This window comes from Hydractinia symbiolongicarpus, chromosome 12, assembly GCF_029227915.1.
Source record: "Hydractinia symbiolongicarpus strain clone_291-10 chromosome 12, HSymV2.1, whole genome shotgun sequence".
Lineage (NCBI taxonomy): Eukaryota > Metazoa > Cnidaria > Hydrozoa > Anthoathecata > Hydractiniidae > Hydractinia > Hydractinia symbiolongicarpus.
In genome coordinates, this window is record NC_079886.1 from 17,892,691 (window position 1) to 17,908,017 (window position 15,327).

Below are 15,327 nucleotides of genomic sequence, written 5' to 3' on the forward strand. Positions count from 1 at the left end.
GCCTGAAGAAAAGGGTGTTCATTATGTTCGTCTGGCCGTCAGATGTACTAAAAGGAACAAAAGGTTTCATCGATGGTTGCTGGGCCTACATTTAGCAAAGAAGAAATTTTGCAAACCAACAACTGCAGAGCATTGACTAAGTAATGCTGTTTACCCCTGTCAAGGATGATCTAAAAAACGGAAAAAGTCTCAACTATAATTTCCACGGTTTTAAATGGTCTACACCATAACAGAAAAATAGTCATGTGCGACATGTTGCATTTCATAACTTTTATTTTAAATGGTATGAATTTGACAGGATTATGTTATTTTATGAGCCTCGTCCATATCGTTGGGGTACTGGTGATAAGTGGCAGGATACAAACTAATCATAATAAATACATTGCCGGAATTAATTTTTGCGTACTTAACAATTCGTAACATTTTTCACAAGTATTGAATTTTTTGATTCTGTGTTCAGAACAATGGACATGCGCACTTTTTTCTGTAGGTAGAAAATGTAAACAACACACTACAGAAGTCAAATAAATTCATAAACGAAATGCTTGCTTAAAACGGAAAATATAGTTTAAGTTAGTGCAAGAAAGGCGGCTTTGTGTCCCTGTGGCACAACAAAGTGAGAAACATAACCGCTAAACTTCAACGTAAAGTTTGAAAAGATATTAAAGTGGAACCACAGCTACAGCCTTTGACCGGCGAATCGAATCTTTTGAAGCGAAAACTGCAAACATTTCTGATGAGGCCTGCGTAGATCTAAGCGCCAGAGGTTTTTGGATAACAAGCCAATTAGTATTTTTTGACGTACGGGTTTTTAACCCAACTGGTAATAGGTATGTTAGCCAAAAGCTTCTGAAAACATATGAAGTTAACGAAAACGAAAAGAAGAGATCTGTCGAGCATGGATCTTTTACGTCCTTAGTCATGTCAGCAACGGGCGGTATGGCACGCGAATGTAAGAGGTTTTATGATCGTCTTGCTGAAATGACGGCAGGGAAGCGAAAGCTACAGTATTCCCTTATATCTGCGTGGATTAGGCGGAAGATCTGCTTCGCTTTTCTTTCATCAATTTGTATTTGTTTACGCGGCAGCAGAACACTGTTCCACAATGTAAAAGTTGGAAGATTCTATTTCTTCCAACGCTCTAGTTAGTGAGGTAGCATCATGTTTCTAATGATGTTACATCCTACATTAATCTATACGATTTAGTCAAGTCTGTTATTCTTAGCCTTTCGTAGCCTTTTTGTCTGTGTGTGCTTTATGCCAGTTGTTTCATACTCATTTACAATATATTTATATTTTTTATATAATATATTTTAAATATTATTTATTTAATTGTACAGTACTTTATTTTTCAAAAAGAAGTTAATTGTATTTAAAAAAAATATAGTTTAAAATAATTAATTTCGATGCTTTTTAGATCTTATCCTTCCCCAAAATATATAAGAATTTTAATAATAACCATTTAACCCTTACGGTCTAGGCCAGCCAGCCTGACGTTCTTGAAAAAAGTAAAGGAGTCAGACTAGCCGGGCTATGTATGGTCCTGCTTTTTCACTTTCAAGAATATGTGCGGATGCACACAAATCCTCAAAGTTTTGTAAGCTTGAAGTCATTGGTGAGTTTTCCAATTATTTTTTAAGCAATTGCAAAATTGACAAAAACTGTATTTCCGTGTAAAACAGTAAAGCTGCTGTTTTTGACTTTGTGTTGCATGGAAAACTTTTGTTGCCAGAAACACGAGAAACTGGCTAAGTAGTGAGTTTATTGACACCAAAAGCTGCCATTTTTAATACACCCTATCGGAAAATCACTATCAGGCCACACAACATAAAATTGAAATAAAATCAAGGTAGCAATGCATTAAGGCAAATATTCCATACACGAGATATTCCAGATAAATGTTTTGAACTAAGTAGTTAGAAATTTGTGTTTATCTTTCTACAAAACAAAATTTTGCTGACACAATCAAAACTATTCCTCCACAGTGCAACCCTGTGAGGGAGAGAGTTTAAAAATAAATTTTCCGTTTGATCTTCAAAAATTTCTGCATAGTCTTCAAACACTGTTATTATGCGTTCGCATATTAGCTTCTTGTACATCGATACGTCAAATTTAAACCAATGAGGTACCTCATATTTGTCCAAGCTACTCTCCTTCGTTAATGTTTCACTCTCCATCGTTGGTGTTCCAAACTCCATTATGGTGGTAATTAATTCCACAGCTTTTCTTTCAGCAAAGCCATTGCCTTTAATCAAGGACCTACCTCTTAAACAACAATTGGTTTTAGCTAAATAAGCATGAATTCGTTCTGACAACACATTGTACAGATCTAAGGTTCTCGAACACAATAACAACGAATAAAAATGCACCTTGGTGTTTTCCGCACTTTGAACCAACAATTGGTACGATAATTTATTTTTAATTGAAAAAATTCTTTTCTGTGATTGACTGGTATGATCACGTTGAAGGATGACAGAGACTCGGGCCGCCGCTGTAACAGCTAAGTCATTAAACTCGAAAAGAATATCACACGATAGCATAGTTGACAATGAAAATAACACATTGTAGCTGCTAACTGAAATAAGTAATACGCCTTGATTATCCAACGTACTTTTCATATCTTTTTTTACTTCACCGCGATAAAAAACAAGACAACTAGGGCAGGCTGTAAATTGTTTTTGCTTCGCATCAAAACTGACCTCCTCGATTTGGCTTGTTATTTTATAAAGTCTTAAATCTTTAGAATCTGGCAACATGTTGCCATAAGATATATTATTAACTAAAGCTACCTTTATACTAAGACCTTCCAGTCTTTTCAATACGTCAACAATATACCAGTCATCACATGGTATTATTATTCCGTTATAAACGCTCGATGTGGATTGGCTGATACCGATTAACGGTTCGATGATTATATTGTCTCGATTTAAAACAAAACTCTGAAAAGCTTCGTTACTGTCTAAATTAAACACGTGATTTTTGTATGCAGTTTCTACCACGTTTGAAATAATCTCATGTACAATTTCGTTGGATTGTCCACAAACATTTATACAAAGCTTCCGTAACAAAGCAGACTCTTTTTTACGGTTTATCTGTTGAAGATCATTTTCTACATCTGTCATTGCATGTCGGCTGTACCTGGAAAACCTGGACCGAGCATGAGTAGTATTCTTTGAAGTTTTTGATGTCATAATGGGGCGGTTTTTTGGTTCTTGGGTCCTGCTGGCAGCGCTTTTTGTTGCAGAGAGTTCGCTCATGTTTGTATACGCATCTTTAAAAGTCCTTATACTAAGTGAAAAACGAGACAACTGGCTGGTTATTACTTCCAGAATTTCTGACATGACGATGGATATGACTTGTGCAGGAACACCCTGAATAGAAAAAGTAGCGAGATGAGGTTTAAATTTGAAATTTTTCATATAACACGAATAAAAAAAAAGAAAAGGTTTACAATATTAAATGGGTGAAATTTATCATCAAAACCAGAGAGCTTGAAGTTATGTGTACACGAAACCTGTTTCTTATAAAGACAGAAGGTTATTGTTATTGGAGGGTGAATACGGGTGTGAGGGGCTGGGGTGGGTGGGTGATTATACCACCCCTATTGGTTTACTTATTTTCGATAACCTTTATTTTAGGTTAGATAAGTTAAAGACCAGAGACTTGCATGACTTTACTTTTTTCTTTTTACATAAGATGTGGAAAGTTTTAGTCGCGTTAATATTTATAAAGAAGCAAGTTTCTTGTCTTTGGTTTCTTGATGCCAAATCACTTAATGTTAATGTGTCTAGTTTGATAGTAATATCATTTGTCCTTTCACGAAACGTACGAAATTGGTAATCACAACGACCCCCTAAAACAGGGTTACGGGAAAAATTTGTCAGCACTTAATCATGGGAAAGTTTTTCTTGCAATTTTAGACCCTATTCGTAAAATTGCATTTTAGAAAGCAAATCGAAAGTAAGTCTCACAACTTTCGAATCCATCGAGTAGTTAGTGTGATACTTGTAAACACTTACCTGATTAAGTAATTGTATAAAACATCCACACCACTTTCCCACGAAAAATAAAAAAGATGCTGAACCATAACCATAAGTCTTATTAAATGCTGCACAAAAATCATGCACAATGTGATACACCCAATGCTACAAAAATAAATTATCATAAGTCATTTAAAACATTACTTGGCGCAACAATACGATTTCGTTACTAAATTTATAAGAGTGAGATTTTACCTTTCCTTGGATAGCTTGAAAAAATCTCAACCCATCTGCAGTCAGTTCGTAGTTTCCATCTTCGTCAATTATACACTTCACACTACAGATAAAAAGATTTGCAGCTGTCAAATTCACTGCTCCTGTAAAATAGATTTAACTTAAAGTACGAAAAGGTATTGCGCATTTGCTTATTTACGAGAACGGTATAAAAAAACCCAGCCTTCTTTTATAACTTTTAAAAAACAAGCTGTTTGTGCTCCATGACATACAAGAACTGATGTACCTAAGGAAAAGTTAAATCAAGGTAATTTTTTATGGGAAGCAGAAAGTATTTTATAAGCAAAAACGTTTGCCTTGAGACAAGCCAAATCACTTTGACACTTTCTAGCTGTAGAAAAAATATTGACAACAATCTTGAACTTAATGACAATGACGTTAAAATATAACAGTTGAATTATATGGTCAACACAAAGTTTTTAGTCAATGTCATACTGATTAAAAGTGCCAAAAATTTAGGAGAAGAAATGCATATAATAACAGACTTTTGGGTTTACACAATTATCCAAACACCTTGACGAAAATGGCCGCTTACTTAGTAATGCTAAATAAACATGGTTTTGCATCTACGTAAAATATTTTAAACTCAAATTTAATTCGGTTTTTATTGTATCATAATTATTTCATTGTCACTTGTCCAGCTACGTTATAGCACACTGATTAAAACTTACAAGTAAATATATTTTTTAGAAAAATTGCAATGTCTTTAAATCTATTTTTTTCTTCTAAATAAAATGTTTCTATTGACATAAAATGTTTCTATTGACATTTCACTTGCTTACACATAATTTCAATTCATTTCCTCATAGAGTCGTTATCATAATCTTTTTTAACCGTCAATAAAAATAAGCTAAAGTGAGTATATTTTGCGTGTCTATGATCATTAGAACAGGCTTAACTGTGATGGGCTAAAACAACATATCGCTTACTTTAATGGTGCCTGTCTCTATAATAATAGCCGTCGTTTGTCTGTTATGGAAACACGAAATGCGATATATAAAGATAGGGCAACTCCGTGGATTTTTCACGGTTGGCGACTAGTACAATAGATTTAGTCATTCTTATTCTATTTCTTCTCATGTCTATAGCACGTGACATAACAGATAAAATTGGAAGCGAGAACCCACCTGTCATTTCCTGTAATTAAACTGTCGACCGTGGAAACTACATGAAAAACAATAATATTACGGTATTAAATTAATGAACGGTTGATTCTAATTTTTAAAAAAATGTAGTCTGTTTATTTTTTGTTACAATTGTATAAACATGTTTTAAAAGTACATCTTCTTCATTTTATTGTAATTTCAAATCCTTATTACCTTACCGTTGGATTTCGCGGGAATTTATTTTCACATTTGACATATGAAAGCATTTTGCGAAATGAACAAAAATTCTCGAAATCGCAAAATTCAATTCTTGCGAAAAGTTTGAGGTAAATCAAAATCCACTAAAAAAATTACACTTTTCGCAACATAACGAAAGAAAAAGAACAGAATAATAAGACAAATATGCGTTTGTTACCAACATAAAGAGCTCAATCATCTCACATTCCAAAAGTAAAGGTTAATCAAAAAGCGACAGAACTTAAGGTATTTTATTGCGATTTAACTTTAAGATAAATTAAATTCTAAGAACATGATGTGATTTATATCTTAGGACTATGATGTATACATCCATGATGTACAGAAAAATTTACTTGGACGCGGGTTATTACTATAAATATAGGCACCCTTATTATGGACTTATCAACTACCAAACCCACGGGTTTTAAATTAGCTCAAAGACAGACAACGAGCATTATAATACAGATGCAACAAACTGCAAGATGTAATTATATTTTTTGAAATAAGGAGTTATACCTAACTTGATTACTCTGAGCAGGTCAATTTGTTTCATTTCCATCGTTTCAATTTGCATCCCAATAAATAAACTGTTTCATCTATAAACAAAGAAGACACATAGTATTTAAATAAATGCGCAATATGATAATCTTCGATCACACAAATTGATAGAAATTAATTTCTCTGTTTAGAACACTTTTAAAACTCAAATGCTTTAAGCATAGATGGTAACTTCTTTCCACCTACTGTTCTTTCATATGCCACAAGTACAGTTACTTTCGTGTGGCAGATTTCATTACCTTTCACCCCCATTTTACTACAATCACTTTCACCGTTGATAATTTTTTTTCTACATAATAAAAAGTTATGTAGTTTTGAAACTTTCAGAAAATATGTCTAAACAAAATACACGTATTTATATAAAAGCAACCTAATTACTAAAGATTGTTTTTGAGATCGGAGCCAAAAACTAAGCAACAGCTATAAGCGACGTGAAACAAAACTGCTGAAAATTTGAAGAGAAGCTTCTATTCCTACTAGGCTGTGATTGACTTCCCTTTCCCTTCTAAAACTTGACATCAAAAAATTAGTCGTGATGTCATCATTTTCTGCTAAGGACGGTATCAAAATTGAACTAATTTCTGGTGATTAATTAATTTAATTAGTTATTCATAGCATTAATTTTGATGCTATGTCATATTCACAATCTTAAAGTGATTTTCAATCTAAAGATATATAATACACATAAATTTGATTAAAATTAAAAATTGGTAAAATAATTTAGTCCACAAATGGATCATATAAATAAAAATTTAGATTACTTTTGGAAACCAACTGAAAACATCAAAAATGAGAGTTAAAAAACTGGCAAGGGGGGACAAAATAACCCCTCCCCTAGTAGGAATAGGGTTAAAGATTCAAACAGTTCTATATAAGAATAAGTGCTTTGTAAACTGGTTACTTGAAATAAAAATAACATTAAAATGCAAAAAATGGCAAGTGTAGGCTAAAATCTTGTAAAATTTGTATATTATATGATCCGCAATTTCTTAGCAATTATGATGCTGACATCAACTTTTTGCCCTTAACAAATTAGACTGATTTGTAAAATAAAGTTGCTCAAGGACAATGTAAATATGAGAAAATAAAAAATGTTCTCCTTAAACTGGTTTGTACATATAATATACGTTTATATAATCTAATTAAAACCTAAAATACTTACGGATGATGCCATGCATCACAAAAATATTAAAATACTTTCTATGGTATTTATAAGGTAAAAACATAACTTTCATATACACATTAAAAACAAAATAAGTTATAAGGTATTTGTTTTAAGTGCAGAAACTTTTGCAGTCAGAAACTTTCGTAGATAAGAAATTTGCAAAATTCTTGCATTTTGAGATTAAAAACATTTGAAAATGAGTACTAATCTGTGCTCTTGCAAACTTTAAAATGTGTTCCTTCAATCAGCAAAAAATTGGAGTGGAAATTGTTAAAGGAATTGTATGATCATATATTTGCAATTTAAAATAAAATAAAAAAAAGATATAAATTTTTTCTTTTCTTTTGTGAACATAAACTTTTGCGAATTTAGTCAAAATTCATAAAATTCACAAAAGTTTCTGTTAGCGAAAGTCTCTGCACTTACAGCAGTCATATTATATATAACATAGTTCCTCTATAAACATAATGTAACGCAAGATAAGTTGTAGACCATATTGAATGGTGCGATTATGCAACACTAGTCTTCCAAGCCTTTCATAAGAGAAGGTGATAGATTTTTAATCATTGCTTTCACTCTGTCCTGACTGCTTTTAAGTGTTTTTAAGGTCTTCTCAACCATTAACAGTTGGTGCTTTTGGTTTTCGTATTCTTTTTCTAAGTTATTTACAGTTTCCGTCTCCATGTTATGCTGTTCTTCTAAAGACTTCAATTGTTTTTGTAAAGTTTGAATTTGTTGTTTTATAGCTGTAGCATTTTCTTCAATTGATTTTATTGAGTCTTTTTTATTCACTAATTCCACAGTGATTTCTTCCATAGAATCAATAATTGATGTTGCTTCGGCTGAAATAAAATTGTATAGTGTGTGCAGAAAATATCATGTAAAACCATTTAGAAGACTTATATTGGATCATTTTGACAAAAGAAATTAACCATTGCCTCCCTTAAATTGCACTCATTTTGTAAAAAAAAATTGAAAGCTTATCTGTACTAATATTTTCAAGACTACCTCTTGAAAATGGCAGCTCACGCGAGGAAATGATAAAGTTAAACCATTTTTTATTTACTTTGTAACTATTCTTTGCCACAAATATTCAGGTTTTCACATTACTAAGAGGTTCAATCTATTAAGGTCCATTTACTAATAAAAGCAGCCAAAAAGGGACCAAAACATTTATCATATTTTCCCTAAATGTAAATTTTTAAGAAGAACCAAAGTACTGTTACCATACCAACCAGGCCTTCCTTTGTATTAAAGTGCATAGAATGTATGATGAAATGTAAAAATACACATAGCAATATAGTTTTTGCACAAAATACACATTTAAAAGGAAGAAACCACCAACAACTAATGAATTACAAACCTTCCATCACTTCAGTCCGCGTGCTCAATGATTTGTACTCTTTAAGATATTTTTCTGTTTCTGCTTCTTTTCTTCGAAGTTCCTCTCTTTCTTTCTCTAGTTTAAATTCTTGAATAACATTTGACAACATTGCATTTTCTTGCATACCAGCAACAACTGATTGACAACTTGGACAAAACTTTGCTCCTGAGACACATGCTAGACAAAAGGAATGTCCACATGGATACAAAATATAAGGTGCATTTCTTTTTCCAAGCATTAGTTGATGGCAAAGACTGCAATAATGATTTTTCATAACCTCTTCTTTTATTTCTGTTTTAAAAGTTCCGTCAACTTTTTCCCGCTTAGTAATGTTCGTTTCCAACTCATATTTTGTGCTGTCATATTCTGAATTACCAAAATCAAGTCTCGAAATATAGCCTGTCATTTTTTGGTCAAGGCTTTCTTCACTGTTTCCAGTGCTAGGACTGTTGTTATTCATTTTTTTCTTGGACTTGCTCTTCAAAAATTTATCAGATTTAGCTGAAGATGGCCTTGATGGATAGTTTCTTAATGATGAATGAGTTAAAACGGTTGGCTTTGAACGACTTGTTTCACTACCTGGTGTATGTGTTGAGGGCTTCTTGCGAACAACAAATCCATTGTAAGAGTTCGAAGTTCCTGTATTCCAAAGTAGAGCATCGTGTTTTTGAGCAGTATTTTTAACTGAAGTTTTTTTTGACAACACTTCAGCTCTTGATGATTTTGAAGTATTGTTAATTGGGGTTGAAGTTGTAAAACTCGATAGTGACTGTGAGCGTTGCTTCATCCACGTGTCCTGTTTTTGTTTCAACTCTGATAATTTGGCTTCTAGGTTTTGGTCCCTTTCTTTTCTTTTTGATGACATCTAACATTAAAAAAAGAATGCGAACAGCAAATATATAGATTTTATAATTATCTCACCCAGCTAACAACCATATTAGTTCCAGTCAACATAAAATCATATTAAATATACAGTAAGCGGGTAAGCATGTCACAAAGTCCATAATAGCACGTCATTTATTGCTATTTTTAAAATTTGGTGCTATTATAGACTTTGTGACATGCTTGTTAGAAAAATTAGAAAAGTAAAGTCAGTTCGCAAAACTTTTGGCACGCTGTAACAAAGTAAACCACCATATAGATGTGGCCTGGGAACACCTTAGATCAATTACTATTTTCTATCACCGTTCTTCCTTCGTAAGTTTCAATACGTGATCTAAAAAAGCATTTTTATTGCCGCTTTTCGATCTTAAATTTTAAAAACGCAATCTAAAGCATTTCTATCGCCGTTTTTCGTACTTAAACTTTTAAAATGCGATCAAAAAACGCATTTCTATCGTCCTTCTTTGTCCTTAAACTTTTAAAATGCAATCTAGAAAAACTTTTCTATCGCCATTTTTCGTTCTTAAAGGGAAACTCCAGTAAAAATCACTTTTTTTTGTTTCGTTTTATACGTACTCAAAAAAGCATAAGATATCAAAAAAAACTTACTTCACTTGTTTTTCTTATTTAAAATTGCTGTACAGGCCTTTGCATATTCAATTTTTTTCTCTTAAAAAAACAGACAGTCGCGATTTCATTTAGGACTGGACCTGATTATAAATATTGACATCACATCGTGCAGAAAGTTTAAACGAGCGCAGAGAACGTTTATGTTAAGACCTATAGCTTACGTTAAATCGCTTTTTGTATGAATTTACGTTTAAATCTTTAAAAATGGCTTGGCTAAACAAAATACGTCATGCAGGTGATCTACCAAGCGATCAAAGTTTTTATATTTGGTTGGTGCACTTCACAGATAGTTCGTTTAAAAGAAATCTGCAGGAAATAAACTTCCATATTAAAATATTTCCATTTTGTAAAAATGCCATATTAGCTGGTGAACACAATCAAAGTTTCTCATTTCTCATTTCTTTTCATTTCAATATTTGTACTTATATCCACAGAACACAACCAAATAACGTTTTGTACATTTTTATATTATATATATTTATATTTTTATATTTGGCCAGTACCTTTCCTTTATTATCTATTTACAAACATTTACTAAAATCAAAATAGAATGGCAAAATATTGCTCTAACATTCTTAAACACAATCCACTCAATCATAGTGCCGTGTTTTTCCTGCCCGCACATCAAATAACATTACGTAATGCTATCTAAAAAAAATACGTGCGCAGAAATGGAGGTAACGAAACATCAGTGCAGAAAAACACAACGCTAGCAAAGCGGAAAAAAAGGAAAAAGATCGACTAACTGCTGTGTTATAGGATTCATGAATAGCCAATAGTCCTTGGAAAAATCATAGTTACAAAAATGGAAAAATGAAGAGATGAATGCTCAATTCACGAGGGTTTATGTCATCATTCGTGCTCATGCAAAGGACCATTCGTTAATGCACATGTTATGGTTCAAATTATAGTTAAACGATTAACGAAAACGATTAAAATAAAATTGGGCAAGTATAGCATGGTTAAAACATAAAGTGAATAAATGTTGAAATCTGAATTTCTGCCACGTTTTTATTGTGGATTCTGTTTGTTTTGAACGTTTTCCTCCGTGTTTGCTTGGTTTGTTTACATTTTTACCTCCATTTCTGCGCACACATTGGCCATTACGTAATTACTTACAGTACTGTGAAAAGGTTTGTTAACATCGTGGTTCGTGTTTATTTCATGTTACGCACAAACCACAATAGCCCACAATGTGTACTTTTTTAACAATTGTGGACCTCACGATAATGTTTCGTGGACTACACGAACAAAAATTAAACATTACACCGTGGTGTTCACGATAGATAACTTCTATTGTAAAACATCAAAGACCGTATTAGTTTATCAATTAAATCAAAAACCGACTGCAAAAAAATAAATTAACACTTGTTGTTTTAATTCATTGTCATAAAGCTAGCTACATAATAGATTTTAATCGTTCATGAATCAAAATGCGATGTAAAAAAACATTTCTATAACCGCTTTTCGTCTATGAACTTTTAAAATGCGATCTTAAAAAACATTTCTATCACCGCTATTTGTTTTTAAACTTTTAAAATGCGATCTAGAAAAACATTTCTATCGCAGCTTTTCGTTTATAAACTTACACCAAGCAAAAACTACGAATATGCTTTTTTAACTTGATAAAACCTTAAACAAACAAATTAACTTTAATGAAAGACTTTTTTAAAAAGAAAAAAAATTAAATTATACTGGCTATAAAAATCGTTGAGCTCGCGAAAATAATCGTGGCACACACGATCCTTTGTGGAGATAATAATATTAGCGTGGTGGCCACGATAAAATGTTTGCATGTTTGTTATACATAAAGACCACAATTTTATCGTGCTTTGTGTGCACCACGCTCATTACACGAACATGATGTTAACAAACCTTATCACAGTACTGTAGATACACGCGCAAGTAAATATTGGGACTGTGATTCCATGTATTTCTATTATTGGTAATTAACATTATGTATTTCTGATACATCATCAGACACAATTATGCTAATTTATTCCTTATCTTACTACAATTATGCCCAGTCTTATGGCCACTTGTAAAAATTAAAGAAAAACTGAAAACTGATTTTTAAACATTAGAACCTGTAGCTATGTATACATTAAACCGATTGGCAACATATGAAAAGTGTATATATTTGCTTGTACGTTTTTTTAAATTCTACTGTGAATAGGTTTATTTTTAAAGAAGTTCGCGTTTACCCCATTTAAAGGTGACCATTGAACATTATCACCACATTAGGTGTCAAGAATCACTTGTCTGTTCTCTATAGCTATACCTAGCTAACATAGATAAGTTGCAAAGTTCTGTATGCATATATACATCCAACAGACTAGAAAAAAAATGACAAAATAAGACAGATTAGCTATATTAATCTTCAGATTTGAAGGAACAACATATTGAAAAAGGAACAGAAAATGTGAATTGATTTTTCTTATCTTCTCCTACTTTTATAAGAATTTTTTGATTATTTATTGTAAGTTTCTTATTTAAATTGACTTCATTCATTGATCGCTGTGGTATATAGCTAGCCAGCTATATTATATTGTTTATAAATTTCACTTGTAAAAATAAAAAAATTGAAACATCACACCAAAACTTGTAGTAGAATGCATCCGAAATAAAAGGGAGATTATGCTTGTCGTAAGACCTCCTCCCAGTACACTGTTTTTATAAGCAACTGTTTGAACAATTGCACTTGTCTGCTTATACATCAAAACAAACATGAAGAACTGACTGACTGATTGATCTCTTGGCTTGCCATGACAGTTCAATCGCGGTGCAAATAACTCGAAATTAAAAAAAAGACTGGTGCTACTTTTTCACGAAAAAGCACAACAAAAACAAGATGGGAAACGAAGAACTCGTGTCTTACTGGTGCAGTGAAATTGCGACGACACACCAGCAGTGACTGTCACAGTTTATCTTTTCCTTGTTCCTTTTTCGTTGCACTTCTGAATCATATATATATATCGGGGTTTTGTAAATCTATTCTCTATAATATTAAATTTTCAGTAAAGTAGATAATATAGTTATCATTCAGCTATCATTTAGCTAGCTAGCTAACTGATCCTGTGAGCCAACAACCCCTGCTAAAACGCATTCTCCGCAGTTGGTAGGATGTTTTCTGTTGGTGGGGAAGTGCCACTTTTTAATTGTGTTGGGCGTGCCCATATTATCACATACCTCTTCTCCTTAACCTAAATTGCTAAATGACAAGGGTTATTTTAAAAACATAATGTAAGAATCCATATATTAATTGACCTGAGTGTTTTTAATTAAAATAGTGAGACCATAGTATTGCTTTTATCAAGGTGGTTAAATCAGTTAATTTCTACTGTGCTATTAACTAGGGACCATCTGGGATTAAAATGGGCTAGTTCCTCCTCAACATTGTATTAATGGTTATTTCCTGAATAAAAAAATGTTCACGTTACCGTCCTAATTACGTGATTATCTAAACAAACAGCTCTAGCGACAATATAGCAACTCCGCTAGCCATATAGCTAGCGTTACGGTTTTGACTATAAAGTATCCCTATAAATTGCAAAAATGCCGGTGAACAAGGAGGGTGTTTGACCAGGGTTGAGCAAAAAAGAAAATGATTCCCATGCTTTTTGCATGATTTGCTTCTGAATTCCATAATGTGTATTTTCCACGTGAAATCCACTGAAATTATTTCTGAAGTCTATTTTATGATTAAGATGGTTGCAACACTTGGAGATTTGTGACAGATGGAGCTAGTAGCAGCTTGCAACATCGTCATGTACGTTTTTCTGATGCTTAAAACACATGTCACATTAAGAAAATTTAGTGACCCAATTTACCAAAGGAGATCTGTGGAGAAGAGCACATGTGGTAATAAAAAAGAATTTTAAGATATTTTTCACCCTGTCTAGTTTCATAATAATATAGGTTTGTTTGATATTTAATAAATGATTACAGATTAAAATGTCATACCCCCACCACACAATAATTTTCTCATATGTGATCTACCCCAGTGATATTCAGTCTGTCTGTTCTGTAAAGTGCACAACTTTCGGTTCCGGCGAAAATGGCAATAGGGTACATCATGGACGTAAAGCTCAGGATATCATTTCATAGCCAGCCATTGTTTTCAGTGAAAAGAGAAAGTTTCTGAGAAAGGTGAAATCACGGAGTTAAGACGTTCACGGAATCTGGTCGGTATACGTTAGGTAAAACGATGCCAAATAATGGAGTACTGGTAAAATCAATTTTTAACATATACCCTCGAGCTTCCCCTCTGAGCTCTTTCCTCACTGCCATTTTAAACGAGATACAAAATGCTTAAACCGCACTTTCTACATGACGAGATAACCCTGACTGCGCTGTATAGACACCGTCACTTTAACCCTTGAATTTTAATTATTTTTTTTAATTTAATTTTGAAAAAACAAAAAACACAATGTGTTTTTCTTACACAAACTTTTCAGAGATTTAAACTGAAATTGACAGGAATAACCTTTTGCTTGTTAGCTTGCTATTTTTTTGTACGCTGGAACAGAAACATGAACAGAAGACCTAACAAACAAGACCTGGAATGAGGTTCTCGCAGAAAGAAACTTTTGCAGTAAAAAATCACTAAGAAATTACATTTTGTGGTCAAATCTTATAAGAAATTTTCATGGGAATAATCTTTTGGAGTTGTCCAACACCCTAGCACAAAGAGACTTTCACTGAAATGAAGATAAAAATACCACATTTTTTACATTTAAGATATTCTTGAGTGTGGCCTGTATATTAATTTTTATAAAAGAATGCATTAAAAACATCAAACGTAAAAAAGAACATTATTTATGCAAAACATCTTACAGATTAGCCCATGGATTATTCCTACGCTTAATGTGCAAGTCTAAAGTAACATTTTAAATATCAGAACCTAAAAAGCAGTCAAAATGTAACTTACATTCATTAAAAGCCTCACAAAATAAGAACTAGTTACCCACAATGTTCCTTTCTGGTAAAAGTTATTATTTAGCGTTTATAAGAACATAAAAACATGATTATGTGCAGTATATATCAAGCCTATGAATAAGGAGAGAGCAATTGCTCTTGCTCACACAACAG

At 32.6% G+C, this 15,327-nt stretch overlaps 2 protein-coding genes across 4 annotated transcripts; both read right to left on the reverse strand.

Moving 5' to 3' along the window:
• Nucleotides 1-1,888: 1,888 nt before the first annotated feature.
• On the reverse strand, nt 1,889-7,518 carry LOC130621146 (uncharacterized). Of its 2 annotated transcripts, XM_057436457.1 has the most exons (6): nt 6,358-7,518; nt 6,134-6,213; nt 5,402-5,438; nt 4,236-4,317; nt 4,020-4,145; nt 1,889-3,371 (listed from the first exon to the last, which is right to left on the reverse strand). In XM_057436457.1, the coding sequence occupies exons 2-6, from the start codon at nt 6,189-6,191 to the stop codon at nt 1,917-1,919; spliced, it is 1,758 nt and encodes a 585-aa protein (XP_057292440.1). In that variant the 5' UTR covers nt 6,192-6,213; nt 6,358-7,518; the 3' UTR covers nt 1,889-1,916. The 2 variants fall into 2 exon arrangements, with proteins under 2 accessions (XP_057292440.1, XP_057292441.1); XM_057436458.1 differs by lacking the exon at nt 5,402-5,438 and having other exon boundaries at nt 6,134-7,518.
• Nucleotides 7,519-7,691: 173 nt separating this feature from the next.
• On the reverse strand, nt 7,692-12,928 carry LOC130621147 (E3 ubiquitin-protein ligase CHFR-like). Of its 2 annotated transcripts, none has more exons than XM_057436459.1 (3): nt 12,441-12,928; nt 8,704-9,589; nt 7,692-8,182 (listed from the first exon to the last, which is right to left on the reverse strand). In XM_057436459.1, exons 2-3 carry the CDS (start codon nt 9,587-9,589, stop codon nt 7,860-7,862), a joined length of 1,209 nt encoding a protein of 402 aa, XP_057292442.1. In that variant the 5' UTR covers nt 12,441-12,928; the 3' UTR covers nt 7,692-7,859. The 2 variants fall into 2 exon arrangements, with proteins under 2 accessions (XP_057292442.1, XP_057292443.1); XM_057436460.1 differs by lacking the exon at nt 12,441-12,928 and adding an exon at nt 10,216-11,726.
• Nucleotides 12,929-15,327: the final 2,399 nt, after the last annotated feature.